General features: G+C 52.8%; 1 protein-coding gene across 1 annotated transcript in view; it reads left to right on the top strand.

Annotated features, from left to right (window-relative positions):
* LOC140424765 (obscurin-like) overlaps positions 1–17,111 on the top strand; it is a 1,044,598-nt gene that overhangs the window by 714,005 nt on the left and 313,482 nt on the right. The window contains 1 exon segment of the mRNA XM_072508149.1: positions 5,602–5,741. Coding sequence (XP_072364250.1) covers positions 5,602–5,741 — 140 coding nt within the window.

Raw genomic sequence — 17,111 nt, 5'->3', positions numbered from 1 at the left:
GTAATTTTACCAACCCTTTGGAGACAGGCTGCAAGGCAGAAAGGTAAAATGGCAGCAGTAGACATCGGCAGAGAAGACAGATGTGTTTCAGCTGCCAGGTAATATTACGAAAAGAAGAAACAATAGCGATTTGGCCAGTGACCAACTAAAGGTAAAGCCACCATAGTCCCAGGCTACTTTCCTCTTTGAGGGATGATGCACGATCAATTACACAAAAAAGAGAGGAGGATGTAATCGAGGCTTTATTACACTGAGATGTGTGGCCTCCTACAGCAGCTGACGGAATGGCTGCTATACTGGGAGCACACATAGTTATACTCCGCCTACTGGGTGGAGCCAGCAGGCAGGGATCTACCCCCGTACCTGTAGTACAGGGGCCTTACCGTAAAGCACCTATATCAACATCCTATATATACAATATATACATCAGTGATGACTACCACATTCACCCCCTGTTAAAAAATGAGTCCGGCGGGGTTGGTGGAGAACTATATGTGTTTTAAAAGTACAGATAACATTACCAATTCAGGCGGTCCGGTGCCTTGATCTGTCGTTGAGAGCGCCGCAGTGCCGGTGGCGACTCCGGCGGCGGCTTGTTCTTCGGTGACTCCGGGAGCGTGTCGAAATCCTTTTTATCCCCGGGTGTGAGCAAGGGAAAACAAATTGTCGGGGAGCGGGGGCTGCGGTGGGGTGTGCCGGAGGGGGTGGGGTGTATGGAACCAGCTGGTGCCAGGTCCCTGAGGGAGACTGTGTCTTGGCGGCCGTCGGGGTACACTACGTAGGTGTACTGCGGGTTGGCGTGAAGTAGCTGTACCCTCTCAACCAACAGGTCCACCTTGTGAAGTCGAACGTGTCTATGGAGGAGAACGGGTCCTGGATCTGCCAGCCCTGTCGGGAGCGAAACCCCGGAGGTGGACTTCCTAGGGAAGGCAAAGAGACAATCATGGGGGGTTTCATTCATCACGGTGCACAGGAGCGACCGAATGGAGCGCCTCCTGCCAGCGGGAGGCCGGGAGATTTCTGGACCGTAGGGCCAGCTGGACGACCCTTCAGACCGTCACATTCTCCCTCTCCACCTGCCCGTTTCCCCTGGGGTTGTAGCTGGTCGTCCTGCTCAAGGCAATGCCCCTGTTGAGCATGTACTGGTGCAGCTCATCGCTCATGAATGAGGATCCCCGGTCGCTGTGGACATAGGCGGGGCATGACACGGCAAAGGGGAATCGGGAATATTCATCGACCACACTGAGAAAGTACGTGTTGCGGTCGGTGGAGGGGAGGGGCCCTTTGAAGTCCATGCTGAGGCGTTCAAAGGGGCGGGAGGCCTTCACCAGGCGCACACGGTCTGGCCGGTAGAAGTGCGGTTTACACTCCATGCAGACCTGGCAGTCTCTGATGATCGCCCTGACTTCCTCGATGGAGTAGGGCAGATTGCGGGCCTTGATGAAATGGAAAAAACGTATGACCCCTGGGTGACAGAGGTTGTCGTGCAGGGTCCGGAGTCGGTCCACCTGTGCGCTGGCACATGTACCTCGGGATAGGGCATCGGGGGGCTCGTTGAGCTTACCGGGGCGATATAAAATCTCGTAATTGTAGGTGGAGAGCTCGATCCTCCACCTCAAGATTTTATCGTTTTTGATCTTGCCCCGCTGTGTGTTATTAATCATGAAGGCAACCGACCGTTGGTCAGTGAGGAGAGTGAATCGCCTGCCGGCCAGGTAATGCCTCCAATGCCGCACAGCTTCAACAATGGCTTGGGCCTCTTTTTCGACGGAGGAGTGCCGAATTTCGGAGGCATGGAGGGTGCAGGAAAAGAATGCCACGGGCCTGCCTGCCTGGTTGAGGGTGGCGGCCAGAGTGACGTCTGATGCATCACTCTCGACTTGGAAGGGGAGCGTCTCGTCGACCGCGTGCATCGCGGCCTTGGCGATGTCGGCCTTGATACGGTTAAAGGCCTGGCGAGCCTCGGCCGTCAGAGGAAAAACAGTGGATTGAATGAGTGGGCGGGCCTTGTCCGCATAGTTTGGGACCCACTGGGCGTAATACGAAAAGAACCCCAGGCAACATTTGAGCGCCGTGGGGGAGGGGGTGTTCCATGAGGGGACGCATGCGATTGGTGTCGGGCCCCAGAACTCCGTACTGGACCACATAGCCGAGGATGGCTAAGCAGTTTGTGCTGAACACGCACTTCTCCTTGTTATACGTGAGGTTGAGGAGAGTGGCGGTGTGGAGAAATTTGGCAAGGTTGGCGTCATGGTCCTGCTGATCGTGGCCGCAGATGGTGACATTGTCCAGGTACAGGAAAGTGGCCCTCAGCCCGTACCAGTCAACCATTTGGTCCATCTCCCATTGGAAGACCGAGACCCCGTTGGTGACGCCGAAGGGAATGCTGAGAAAGTGGTAAAGGCGGCCGTCTGCCTCGAACACAGTGTATGGGCGGTCTGCCTTGTGGATGGGGAGCTGGTGGTAGGCAGATTTCAGGTCTACTGTCGAGAAGACCCGGTACTGTGCAATCTGATTGACAATATCAGATATGCTTGGGAGGGGGTACGCGTCGAGCTGCGTGTACCGATTGATGGTCAGACTGTAGTCAACGACCATCCTGTTTTTCTCCCCGGTTTTCACCACTACCACTTGGGCTCTCCAGGGGCTGTTGCTGGCCTCGATGATGCCTTCCTGAAGCAGCCGCTGGACTTCAGACCTGATGAAGGTCCTGTCCTGGGCGCTGTACCGTCTGCTCCTGGTGGCGACGGGTTTGCAATCCGGGGTTAGGTTTGCAAAAAGGGAAGGTGGGTCGACCTTAAGGGTCGCAAGGCTGCACACAGTAAGGGGTGGTAGGGGCCCGTCGAATTTCAGGGTTAGGCTCTGGAGGTTGCACTGGAAGTCCAGGCCGAGTAGCAAGGCAGCGCAGAGGTTGGGGAGGATGTAGAGGCGGAAGCCCCTGAACTCCACGCCCTGGACAGTGAGTGTGGCGATGCAGTACCCCCGGATCGCCACGGAGTGGGACCCGGAGGCCAGGGAGATTCTCTGGTTAGCGGGGTGTACCGTGAGGGAGCAGCGCCTTACTGTATCGGGGTGAATGAAGCTGTCAGTGCTCCCGGAGTCTAGCAGGCAGGAGATATCGTGCCCGTTGACCTTCACTTTAGTTGAAGCAGTCGCGAAGTTGTGTGGTCGAGACTGGTCAATCGTGACCGAGGCGAGACGCGGCTGGTCGTTGCGGTTGCAGGCAATGAGCGGCCGGACGAGGTGCCTGACGGGCATGGGTCCTGAGTTGGGTAAGATGGCGTCGCCCACGGGCTGCACGTGTCGTGGGGAAAGCAAGATGGCATCGCCCTTTTGTCCTGGGAGGAACAAGATGGCGGCACCCACGGGCTGCATGTGTTGCAAGTCGAGCAAGATGGCAGCCTAGGAGGGGAAGATGGCGGCGCCCACTGGCTGCACGTGCGGGGTGCCGGGACAATAGCGGCGATCGAGTGGGCCTGGCATACTGCAGTGAAATGTCCCTTCTTGCCACAGGCTTTGCAGAGGGCGCTCCGCACCAGGCAGCGCTGTTGGGGGTGTTTTGACTGCCACTGAAGTAGCATTTGGGCCCCCGGGGTTGGTTGGCTGCCGCACGGCACAAGCGTGTGATTGGCTGAGGGCGGTCGCTGATGGGGTCCACGATGGGGCGGCAGTCTGCGGAGTCCACGATGCACAGGGGGGGGTGGGCTGCGCGGTCGGGGGCATAGGCCTAAATGTTGCGTGATGCGACCGTAAGTGAAAGTGCTAGTTTATTGGTCGCCGCGAGGTCGAGCGTGGCCCCATCTAAGAGGTGCTGGCGGATGCAGTCAGACCCTATGCCCATAACAAATGCGTCTCTCATTAGCAAATTCGAGTGTTCCGTGGCCGAAATGGCCTGACAGTCACAGTCTCTAACTAGGGAGAGCAGGGCGCGCCAGAAATCTTCCACCGACTCACCGGGAAGTTGACGCCGTGTGGCGAGGAGGTGCCTGGTGTAGAGTGTGTTAGTCCGCTGAGCGTAGTTTTCCTTCAGTAGCGCCATGGCCTCTGCGTAGGTCGGCGCGTACTGGACAAGTGGAAAGACGTTGGAGCTCAGCCGCGTGTAAAGGATCTGGAGCTTCTGTGCTTCTGGAACTTCGTCTGGCGCAGACCCGATGTACGCTTCAAAACAGGCTAGCCAATGTTCAAAGTCCTTTTTGGCGTTGTCTGCTTGCCGATGCAGACAAGAGTAGGATGTAATCAAGGCTTTATTACACTGAGATGTGTGGCCTACTACAGCAGCTGACGAAATGGCTGCAGTACTGGGAGCACACATATTTATACTCCACCTACTGGGCGGAGCCAGCAGGCAGGGATCTACCCCCGTACCTGTAGTACAGAGGCCTTACCGTAAAGCACCTATATCAACATCCTATACATACAATATCTACATCAGTGGTGACTACCACAAGGGGGCGAGCTGACTGGTGGTGGTTTAACCTGAGGATCACCACACCTCAGGCGATGGGCAAGGTTGAGAAGGAGGGCCTCCATGAATAACCTCAGCCGGTACGGAAATTGAACCTGCGCTGCTGGTCTTGTTCTGCATCACAAAGCAGCTGTTTAGCTCACTGAGCTGAACTGGCCCCCAGTGGCCAACTAATTGATCTGATAATAGTTATTTTACCATGCCATCGGTAAATGACTGCTGGGATTTTATAAGCCTTCAAACAGCCCTCTGCCAGATGTTGAGTATGCCGCTGCATTGTAACAGCCTTCCAGTAGCTTTCCCGGGGGCGGGGGGGGGGGGGGGGGGGGGGGGGTCTAACTTTGCAGGAATTCCATAGCCCAAGGACAGGATTCTGGTGGCAGTAGACACCCAAGTGGCTCTGATATAACATTCAGGGTTCACCCCTCTGACCACCAGATCCTGCCTGTCTGGGCCTAGTACATCCATGACTCACTTGGCAGCCCTTCAAGAGCACTTTGATATGGGGATGCCCTCATCTCTCTGCAGCCTCAGCAATGGCCTCTAACAGTGACACTGCAGAGCTGCCAGCCATCTGATTGGGCCAGCATCAGTCCCAGCAGCGGCCTTTTAATTGTCTGTCACCAGTTTAATTATCTGTCACCAGTAGAAGTTGCTTCCTCAGCCCGGTCCTCTGCTCATGTAGGTCCAGGAACTGTATTCATGGTGTGCCAGTTAGATTCCATCCCTCCTTTCTGTCTCTGCTTCTCTTTCCATCCATTCTTCCCATTTGTTCCCTCACTAAATCTCACTTTCTATTTCAGTGCCAAAAAGGACTCATCAATAATATAGAGGTCGAATTCCACCATGTCAAGAGTCTTGTACACATGATTATTTATAAAATGCATTATTGCTGTCGAAACCATGTCATCAGGGCAGGTGCTGAGCAGAGGATAGGTATTTCCAAAAAGAAAAAATCCCAAGGCCATCCTTGTGCACCAATTATAGAGCTGCACTGCAGAGGTCCGAAATCTAGGTACACGGAATGAAAGAAACAATAAAATAAGCACTCTGATTGGACAAAAAGACCAGTTAGGTTGAGAAGTAATGGTAAGATGAAGTTTGGGATTAACCAAAATGTCTGTGTTGTGTTTCAGCTTCACTTCGTGTTCCTGGAGCAGAAAGTGATGAAGAAACAAAGACTCCATCTCCATCTCCACGTCATGGTAGATCGAGGCCTTCTTCTATTGTCAATGAATCCTCCTCTGAGTCTGATGATGCAGAAACCAGAGGCGAGGTAGCGTGTGCACTTTACATTTCCTCTATGACAACGAGATAAAAGGTTATAGAGTCATAGCATTTTACAGCGCGGAAAGAGATCTATCGCGTCCGTGCCGACCATCAACCATCTATCTATTCTCATCCCATTTTCCAGCACTTGGTACGTAACCATTTATGCAATGGTATTTCAAGTGCACACCTAAATACTTCTTAAAAGTTTTGAGGGTTCCCGCCTCTACCACCCTTTCAGGCAGTGAGTTCCAGATTCCCACTACCCTCTGGGTGAAAAAGTTTTTTCTCACATCTCCTCTAAACCTTCTGCCCATTACCTTACATTTATACCCCCTGATTATTGACCCATCTACTAAAGGCAAAAGTACCTTCCTCTCCAACCTATCTATGTCCCTCATAATTTTATACACCTCAAACAGGTCCCCCCTGAGCCTACTCTGCCCCAGGGAGAACAACCCCAGCCTCTCAAGTCTCTCTTGATAGCTGAAACGATCCAGCCCAGGCAACACCCTGGTGAACCTCTCTGTACCCCCTCCAGTGCAAACACTTCCTTTCCATAGTGTGGTGACCAGTACGGCACACAGTACTCCAATTGGAGCCTAAACAGCCTTTTATACAGCTCCAGCATAACCTCCTTGCTCTTATATTCAATGCCTCGGATAATAAAGGCGGTTAATAAAGGCCTTCTTAACCACCTATATAACTGACCTGTAATCAGAGACCTGTGAACATACACGCAAAGGTCGTTTTGATCCTCTGTACTTCCTAGGGTCCTACCATTCATTGTATATTCCCTTGCCTTGTTCGTCCTCCCTAAATGCATTACCTCACACTTTTCATAGGTAAATTCCATTTGACACTATCCTGCCCATCTAACCAACCCGTTTGTAATCTAAGGTCTTACTCCTCACTATTTACCACACCATCAATTTATGTGTCATCTGCGAACTTACTTACACCTCCTACATTCACATCCAGATCTTAATGTATACTACAAACAACAAGGGACCCAGCACCGATCCCTGTGGAACACCACTTGACACAGGCTTCCAGTCTCAAAAACAACCTTCAACCATCGCCCTCTGCCAGTTTTGGAGCCAAATTGTCCTGGATCCCAAAGCTCTAACTTCATCAGCCACCCTTGTGGGACCTTGTCAAAAGGTGTATGAGGCCATTTGACCCATCTTAGCTTACATGTCCTGGAAAAAACATAGGACGCAATTCAGCGACCGAAGTGTGCCAGGTGCGGATCGGGCGCGCACCAGGTGAATAGCGAGAGATTTGCGCTGGCCACAAACCATTTGGTGATTCACCAGGCCCACCCTTGGATCTCGCCCAAAAATGGCGAGAATGTCATTAACCCTCATTTACATTCATTCCAGACTCATTTCCGAGATTGAAGTCAAATGCAGCAGCCTCCTGGGAATTACCCAACTCCCCAGTGTGAAATCACACGGGCATTGTTTAGTACTCCTTTTCAAAAATGTGAAGCTGGCACAATGGTTACTAAGGGGAAGTGAGGAGGTGTGTAGCCATTTCCATTTTCTGACATGCAGCTCTAGGGCACTGAAGCTGCTGCCCCAGTGCTCCAGAATTGGAGATGGGGACCCCCTCAGGGGGATTGGACTTGGTAGGGAGCTGAAGCGTTCCAGGTAGGGGATCAACCCTGGGCCAGGGGGCGAGGGGTTTTGCATCTGTGAGTCCTTCAAGCCATCTTTAAATATTGCGGAGACCCATAACAGGGACAACTGCAGCCTGTCTGTCCCACCAAGCACTTCCAGGACAGAGCCCTGCTGCGACTTCTATCCTGAAATTCAATTTCACTTCCTTTGAACGTGAGCAGTTTCTAGCTTCACAGCTGAAGGCTATTTCAAATTAGGAATTAGCCTTGTTGGTTGTGATAGCACTTCACCCTCCTCAACTCTCAACTGCCTCCTCGAGGGCACACATGCCATGCCTCAGGATGATTAGTGCATTGGATGTCCAGCAATCTTTGATGCATGAACAGTGCCTGTACTCTAGGAGGGTCCCCCTGAGGAGAACCTCTCTGGCTACATCGAGGGCATCTTGAAACCCATCGTACAAGGTACGCCCAGCTTCTGTCGCGACACTACGGACTTCCTGCAGAAACTCAGCACCCATGGACCAGTTGAACCAGGAACATTCCTCGTCACAATGGACGTCTCGGCACTCTACACCAGCATCCCCCATGACGACGGCATTGCTGCAACAGCCTCAGTACTCAACACCGACAACTGCCAATCTCCAGACGCAATTCTGCAACTCATCCGCTTCATTCTGGATCACAACGTCTTCACCTTCGACAACAAGTTCTTCATCCAGACGCACGGAACAGCCATGGGGACCAAATTCGCACCCCAATATCGCAACATCTTCATGCACAAGTTTGAACAGGACCTACTCACCGCACAGGACCTTCAACCGACGTTATACACCAGATACATCAATGACATTTTTTTCCTTTGGACCCACAGCGAAGAATCACTGAAACGACTACACGATGACATTAATAAGTTCCATCCAACCATCGGACTCACCATGGACTACTCTCCAAAATCAGTTGCATTCTTGGACACACTCGTCTCCATCAAGGACGGTCACCTCAGCACTTCGCTTTACCGCAAACCCACGGATAACCTCACGATGCTCCACTTCTCCAGCTTCCACCCTAAACACATTAAAGAAGCCATCCCCTATGGACAAGCGCTCCGTATACACAGGATCTGCTCAGACAAGGAGGAGCGTAACAGACATCTACAGACGTTGAAAGATGCCCTCGTACAAACGGGATATGACACTCGACTCATCGATCGACAGTTCCAACGCGCCACAGCAAAAAACCGCACCAACCTCCTCAGAAGACAAACATGGGACACAATCGACAGAATACCCTTCGTCGTCCAGTACTTCCCCGGAGCGGAGAAACTACGTCATCTTCTTCCCAGTCTTCAACACGTCATTGATGACGATGAACATCTTGCCAAGGTCATCCCCACACCCCCACTACTTGCCTTCAAACAACCGCGCAACCTCAAACAAACCATTGTTTGCAGCAAACTACCCAGTCTTCAGAACAGTGACCACGACACCACACAACCCTGCCATGGCAATCTCTGCAAGACGTGCCAGATCATCGACATGGATACCAATATTACACGTGAGAACACCACCCACCAGGTACGCGGTACATACTCGTGCGACTCGGCCAACGTTGTCTACCTCATACGCTGCAGGAAAGGATGTCCTGAAGCGTGGTACATTGGCGAGACCATGCAGACGCTGCGACAACGAATGAACAGACATTGCGCAACAATCACCAGGCAGGAATGTTCCCTTCCAGTCGGGGAACACTTCAGCAGTCAAGGGCATTCAGCCTCTGATCTCCGGGTAAGCGTTCTCCAAGGCGGCCTTCAGGACGCGCAACGCAGAATCGCCGAGCAGAAACTTATAGCCCAGTTCCGCACACATGAGTGCGGCCTCAACCGGGACATGGGATTCATGTCGCATTACATTCATCCCCCACCATCTGGCCTGCAAAATCCTACCAACTGTCCTGGCTTGACACACTGCACACCTCTTTAACCTGGGGTTACCCCACCTCTGGATCTGTAAAGGTTTAATCACCTGCTAATGGTCGCATTCCAAGCATTGTTTGGCATCTTTGAATCTGGCTATATATGTGTTTCTGGAACATACCTCTTCATTCACCTGAGGAAGGAGCAGCGCTCCGAAAGCTAGTGACATTGAAACAAACCTGTTGGACTTTAACCTGGTGTTGTAAGACTTCGTACTGTGCTCACCCCAGTCCAACGCCGGCATCTCCACATCTAGGAGGGTCAGTACCATAGAGGCAGCTGTCAGCAGTCAAACACTAAAGAGCAGGGCTTCAACACTTTGGATCTTCTTCTGAACAAAGGGTAAGTGTGTGGATGATTTGGGGGAGCTGAGCACAGGTATTCCTAATGTTCCTGCCAGAGATCTGGAGTTTAGGAGCTGATGTTGCTGGGGGTGAGTGTGCAGAGCAAGGTTTGCCAGCACAAGTGGCTCTTTGGATGGCACTCTGAGAGCAGGCGGGACAGTCATGGTATGGGTGGGGGAGGCTTGGAGGATTTGAGGGTACCGGGTTGGAAGCCCGAACTGATTGTCGGTATCTCTCCTTCTCCAATTCCTTTCAGATAAAGCTATGTTTTCTGGAATCGATCCTGCGGAGTCTGCCCATCGCATTGCTTGTGGCAGCCAAGGCACTGTAGAAGGAAGTAACGCCAACTGAGGCTGGAGGCAGCACCCCATGTGCAGGGGGCCGCTGCACACCCGAAAGAGCCGGCAACCCATCAGGCTGAGGAGGGACCCAGAGGGGAAGCCAGCGAAGGCCCAAGGTGTACAGGCATCGTTGGTCATTCAATGAGCTGACAGACATCATTTGTCCGTCTCAACAAAAAGACGGCACCTGTACCACATCTTCACGAACATGGCACCCCATGGAGGAGGAGGACACCTGCTCCCGGTGGCCATGAAGGCCACTGTAGCCCTCAACATTTATGTCACCAGATCATTCTAGGACTCGATCTGTGTGGCATATCCCAATCTTCAGCCCACAGGTGCATCCAGGAGGTGATGGATACTCTGTATGCCCGGGCATAAGACCATACACCTTCGAGCTACAACAGGCCCACCAAGATGCCCGGGCTGCAGGATTTGCCGCCATCGCCAGGATGCCCCAGGTCCAGAGGGCAATCGATGGCATGCATCTTGTCCTGCGAGTACTGGGGCATCAGGAAGGGGTTCACTCCCTGAATGTTCAGATCGTGTACGACCACTGCCTCTGAATCATTCATTGTGTGTGTCTGCTTCCATGGATGCGTGCATGATAGCTAGAACCCGGACACTTGGAGATCCCCAGTGTTGTCGAGGATCAACCCAGGATAGCGTGTTGGCTCATGGGAACAAGGGATACCCACTGAGGACATGGCTGAGGGCGTGGTGCGAAGGCCTGAGACCAAGGCGAAGACTCAATACAATGATACCCACGTTGCCACCTGTGCTATCATTGAACAGTACATCGGGCTGCCCAAAATGCGGTTCTGATGCCTCGCCCGCTCTGGCTAGAGCCATGCAGTACACCCCCAGAAGGTCTCCCGCTTTGTGGTGGTCTGCTGTGCCCTCCATAATTTGGCACAGCAGCGGGGCAACATGCTGGAGGGGGAGGAGGAAGCGGAGGGACATGTGGCATTATCTGAGGAGGAGGAGGAGGCTATCGAGGAGGGGTCGGAAGATCGAGCCCGAGGAGGAGCCAGAGGATGGAAGAAAGTGGCGGCAAAGGCCCAACATGCCAGGAGGTCAAGGGAGGCCCCCATTGTCTCCAGATTATCCTAAGACGAGGTTGATACTCCCCCCGCAACGCCCCCCCCCCCCATTTCCTTCCCTCCCCTCCTCCAATCCCCCCCCCCCTCCCGGACCAAGGGGGAGTGGGGGAAACGGAGGGCAATAGGAGCCGGGGGTGCGGGCAGGCCCGCTGTGAAGATTAGCATGATAGAGGCTTCACCTGTAGGAGGCGTGGGATGTTTTAATAGTGAACATTTTACTGTGACAACATTCTATTCCCCTAGCTACAGCGAGGGAACAGGGTGGCCACCTCTCATCCATAACATTGAGTCCCACTCAGTGCTCCTCACTGTTCTTGTTCATTCGTGGTCTGCTCCTACGTCTAGGTGTGTCCACAGGATGGCAGCCTACTACCTTCTGCACCCTGTATCCTTTGATGCCCTCGGTGGACATCCTCTGGAGGGTTGGAGCCGGGAGGCCTGGCCAACCTACCGGTGTTACTGGCATCGCTATGCCATACTGTTCTGCCCGCTGCCCTTGAAATGCTCTGGTGTCAGGACCGGAGATGGGGGGTTTCAGAAGAACTGGAAACCACTGTAGTCTCCTAGGTGGCAGGCCCCGGGTTGGCCTCCAGTACGTCCTTCTCCCTGACAGTGTCCGTAGTGCCCTGAAGGACTCCATGGGATGGAGGGCAGCTGGGTTGAGCTCCAAAAGTCATTGAGTCATCTGGCGCTGCCAGTCCTGGAGGCTCCCTATTGTCTGGACCATGGTGCCGATACCCTCAACGATGCTCCTCAGTGACTGGACCATGTTCCAAAGTGCCTTGGCAATGACCATCTGCTTCTGGGACATGTCCCTCATCGAGGCCCTCAGCCATGGTCGTCACAGACTGAGCCATGCCTTGGACACCACCTCTCAAGATATGGTTGTCGTGCTCCAGGTTTTCCACTGCGTTTGCCACCCTAACAGTGTTGGCCTCGGTGCCATGCATTCTTGGCACCATCTCCTGCGCCTGCAGCCTTTGGGAATCATCCAAATGGCTTTGCAGGCACTGGAATGTTGTTGTGGACGCCCTCCTGAATCTCGTGACCGTGTCCTACAATCTTCATCAGCTCTAAGAAAACCTTGTCCAGTGGCTCGGCATCTGGCTGGGACACAGCTATGTGCAGGGATCCAGCAGACCTCCGACTGATGTCTCCCTTGGATGTTTCCGCCTCCACCAGATGTGAATCTGCAACCGTGTGGTGCTCACCAGATTGTGCCCCAGAAGCCTGTCCACAAATGTCACCCACCAAGGTGTGTGTCTCTATGCTAGTGGAAGGTGCGCGTGACAGCTGTGGTCACATGTGTTCTCCTCAGAGCTCTCCTCAGAGGTGTTCTCTTGGGTGGCGGGGGGGTGAGTACGACTCCAGATGGCCGGCCTCATCAGGTGGAGATCCTGTGAGACAATGTTGTCTGACAAGAAGAGCTCACTTGAGACCAGGTCATCTGGGTGAAGGGGCAGTGGATCCTCACCTCTGTGGTGCAGGCCAACCTCGCTGTTATCATAGATTATCATAGAATAGACTGCTCTCTCCTCGGAAACCGCGCGATCTCCAAGGCCCGTTCCTCATAGGGGATGAAGACCTGACTTCCCGGGATTCCGCATCCCCTGTCTTGGCGCTTTCCCATTTATTACGGGCCATCTTCTCCTGCGGGGACAAAGAGAGGGCTTTACGAGCCACACGATTGATGGATCAGGAGGGGTCTATGGCAGGTGGCATGTGCGGGCTCAGCACCTGGACATGAGGGGGTTGTGCTGGTGGTTGCCAGGGCTTCTGAGGAACAAGCAAGAAGATCGGGTATGGGGAGGGTGCGAGGTGCCGGCTAGTGGATTGTGGGGTGGCATGGTTTGGGAATTTGAGGGATGGCAGGCGGAACTGATATCAGGAGAGAGATGATAACGGACCCTTGCAGATCTTTGGAAGTCATTCATCATCTTCCTACATTGGACGGCGGTCCTCCTTGTCATTCTGACAGCCGCTGCAACTGCCTCCCAGGCGGCATTGCTAATCTGCTGCTCCTCCGACATCCTCGGGGGAACTGGGTGCCCACCTCTCATCCACAGCATTGAGAAGCCTTGTGAGGTTGGCATCCCCAAAGCGAGGAGTATGTCTGCACGCTGTCATGTTTGTGTGTTGATTAGGAGTGAGTGGTGAGGGAGTGTTTTTTTTAAAATTAAATATTTTAATGAAAATTTTTGGTCAACCAACACAGTACATTGTGCATCCTTTGCACAATATTATAACAACACAAATAACAATGACCTATTTTATAAACAAAAAATGAATAAATAATAAATAACAAAAATGAAAGCTAGCCCTAATTGGCAACTGCCTTGTCACAAGTAACACTCTCCAAAAATATAATTTAACAGTCCAATATATAATTATCTGTAGCAACGACCTATACATACTATACAGTATATATTAACAACCCTGAGAGTCCTTCTGGTTCCCCCCCCCCCCGCCCCCCCCCCCCCCCCCCCCCCCCCCGATCCTGGGCTGCTGCTGCTGCCTTCTTTTTTCCATTCCGTCTATCTTTCTGCGAGGTATTCGACGAACGGTTGCCACTGCCTGGTGAACCCTTGAGCCGACCCCCTTAGGACGAACTTAATCCGCTCTAGCTTTATAAACCCCGCCATGTCATTTATCCAGGTCTCCACCCCCGGGGCTTGGCTTCTTTCCACATTAGCAATATCCTGCGCCGGGCTACTAGGGACGCAAAGGCCAAAACATCGGCCTCTCTCACCTCCTGCACTCCCGGCTCTTGTGCAACCCCAAATATAGCCAACCCCCAGCTTGGTTCGACCCGGACTCCTACTACTTTTGAAAGCACCTTTGTCACCCCCATCCAAAACCCCTGTAGTGCCGGGCATGACCAAAACATATGGGTATGATTCGCTGGGCTTCTCGAGCACCTCGCACACCTATCCTCCACCCCAAAAAATTTACTGAGCCGTGCTCCAGTCATATGTGCCCTGTGTAATACCTTAAACTGAATCAGGCTTAGCCTGGCACACGAGGACGACGAGTTTACCCTGCTTAGGGCATCTGCCCACAGCCCCTCCTCGATCTCCTCCCCCAGCTCTTCTTCCCATTTCCCTTTTAGTTCATCTACCATAGTCTCCCCTTCGTCCCTCATTTCCCTATATATATCTGACACCTTACCATCCCCCACCCATGTCTTTGAGATCACTCTGTCCTGCACCTCTTGTGTCGGGAGCTGCGGGAATTCCCTCACCTGTTGCCTCGCAAAAGCCCTCAGTTGCATATACCTGAATGCATTCCCTTGGGGCAACCCATATTTCTCGGTCAGCGCTCCCAGACTCGCGAACTTACCATCCACAAACAGATCTTTCAGTTGTGTTATTCCTGCTCTTTGCCACATTCCATATCCCCCATCCATTCCCCCCGGGGCAAACCTATGATTGTTTCTTATCGGGGACCCCCCCAAGGCTCCAGTCTTTCCCCTATGCCGTCTCCACTGTCCCCAAATCTTCAGTGTAGCCACCACCACCGGGCTTGTGGTGTAGTTCCTCGGTGAGAACGGAAATGGGGCTGTCACCATAGCCTGTAGGCTAGTCCCCCTACAGGACGCCCTCTCTAATCTCTTCCACGCCGCTCCCTCCTCCTCTCCCATCCACTTACTCACCATTGAAATATTAGCGGCCCAATAATACTCACTTAAGCTCGGTAGTGCCAGCCCCCCACCTATCCCTGCTACGCTGTAAGAATCCCTTCCTCACTCTCGGGGTCTTCCCGGCCCACACAAAACCCATGATGCTCTTTTCAATCCTTTTTAAAAAAGCCTTCGTGATCACCACCGGGAGGCACTGAAACACAAAGATGAATCTCGGGAGGACCACCATCTTAACCGCCTGCACCCTCCCTGCCAGTGACAGGGATACCATATCCCATCTCTTGAAATCCTCCTCCATCTGTTCCACCAACCGCGTTAAATTTAACCTATGCAATGTGCCCCAATTCTTAGCTATCTGGATCCCCAGGTAACGAAAGTCCCTTGTTACCTTCCTCAACGGTAGGTCCTCTATTTCTCTACTCTGCTCCCCTGGATGCACCACAAACAACTCACTTTTCCCCATGTTCAATTTATACCCTGAAAAATCCCCAAACTCCCCAAGTATCCGCATTATTTCTGGCATCCCCTCCGCCGGGTCCGCCACGTATAGTAGCAAATCGTCCGCATACAAAGATACCCGGTGTTCTTCTCCTCCCCTAAGTACTCCCCTCCACTTCTTGGAACCCCTCAACACTATCGCCAGGGGCTCAATCGCCAGTGCAAACAATAATGGGGACAGAGGGCATCCCTGCCTTGTCCCTCTATGGAGCCGAAAATATGCAGATCCCCGTCCATTCGTGACCACGCTCGCCACTGGGGCCCTATACAACAGCTGCACCCATCTAACATACCCCTCTCCAAAACCAAATCTCCTCAACACCTCCCACAAATAATCCCACTCCACTCTATCAAATGCTTTCTCGGCATCCATCGCCACTACTATCTCCGTTTCTCCCTCTGGTGGGGCCATCATCATTACCCCTAACAACCTCCGTATATTCGTGTTCAGCTGTCTCCCCTTCACAAACCCAGTTTGGTCCTCGTGGACCACCCCCGGGACACATTCCTCTATTCTCATTGCCATTACCTTGGCCAGGATCTTGGCATCTACATTTAGGAGGGAAATAGGTCTATAGGACCCGCATTGTAGCGGGTCCTTTTCCTTCTTTAAGAGAAGCGATATCGTTGCTTCAGACATAGTCGGGGGCAGTTGTCCCCTTTCCTTTGCCTCATTAAAGGTCCTCGTCAGTACCGGGGCGAGCAAGTCCACATATTTTCTACAGAATTCGACTGGGAATCCATCCGGTCCCGGGGCCTTTCCCGCCTGCATGCTCCTAATTCCTTTCACCACTTCTTCTACCTCGATCTGTGCTCCCAGTCCCACCCTTTCCTGCTCTTCCACCTTGGGAAATTCCAGCCGATCCAAGAAGCCCATCATTCTCTCCCTCCCATCCGAGGGTTGAGCTTCATATAATTTTTTATAAAATGTCTTGAACACTCCATTCACTCTCTCCGCTCCCCGCTCCATCTCTCCTTCCTCATCCCTCACTCCCCCTATTTCCCTCGCTGCTCCCCTTTTCCTCAATTGGTGTGCCAGCAACCTGCTCGCCTTCTCCCCATATTCGTACTGTACACCCTGTGCCTTCCTCCATTGTGCCTCTGCAGTGCCCGTAGTCAGCAAGTCAAATTCTACATGTAGCCTTTGCCTTTCCCTGTACAGTCCCTCCTCCGGTGCTTCCGCATATTGTCTGTCCACCCTCAAAAGTTCTTGCAGCAACCGCTCCCGTTCCTTACTCTCCTGCTTCCCTTTATGTGCCCTTATTGATATCAGCTCCCCTCTAACCACCGCCTTCAACGCCTCCCAGACCACTCCCACCTGGACCTCCCCATTATCATTGAGTTCCAAGTACTTTTCAATGCACCCCCTCACCCTTAGACACACCCCCTCATCTGCCATTAGTCCCATGTCCATTCTCCAGGGTGGGCGCCCTCCTGTTTCCTCCCCTATCTCCAAGTCCACCCAGTGTGGAGCGTGATCCGAAATGGCTATAGCCGTATACTCCGTTCCCCTCACCTTCGGGATCAATGCCCTACCCAGCACAAAAAAGTCTATTCGCGAGTAGACTTTATGGACATAGGAGAAAAACGAGAACTCCTTACTCCTAGGTCTGCTAAATCTCCACGGGTCTACACCTCCCATCTGCTCCATAAAATCTTTAAGTACCTTGGCTGCTGCCGGCCTCCTTCCAGTCCTGGACTTCGACCTATCCAGCCCTGGTTCCAACACCGTATTAAAATCTCCCCCCATTATCAGCTTTCCCATCTCTAGGTCCGGAATGCGTCCTAGCATCCGCCTCATAAAATTGGCATCATCCCAGTTCGGGGCATATACGTTTACCAAAACCACCGT

Source organism: Scyliorhinus torazame, chromosome 6 (assembly GCF_047496885.1).
Source record: "Scyliorhinus torazame isolate Kashiwa2021f chromosome 6, sScyTor2.1, whole genome shotgun sequence".
NCBI classification, from domain to species: Eukaryota; Metazoa; Chordata; class Chondrichthyes; order Carcharhiniformes; family Scyliorhinidae; genus Scyliorhinus; species Scyliorhinus torazame.
Note: the sequence above shows the minus strand (reverse complement) of the source record. Positions and strands in the feature narration are given on the sequence as shown.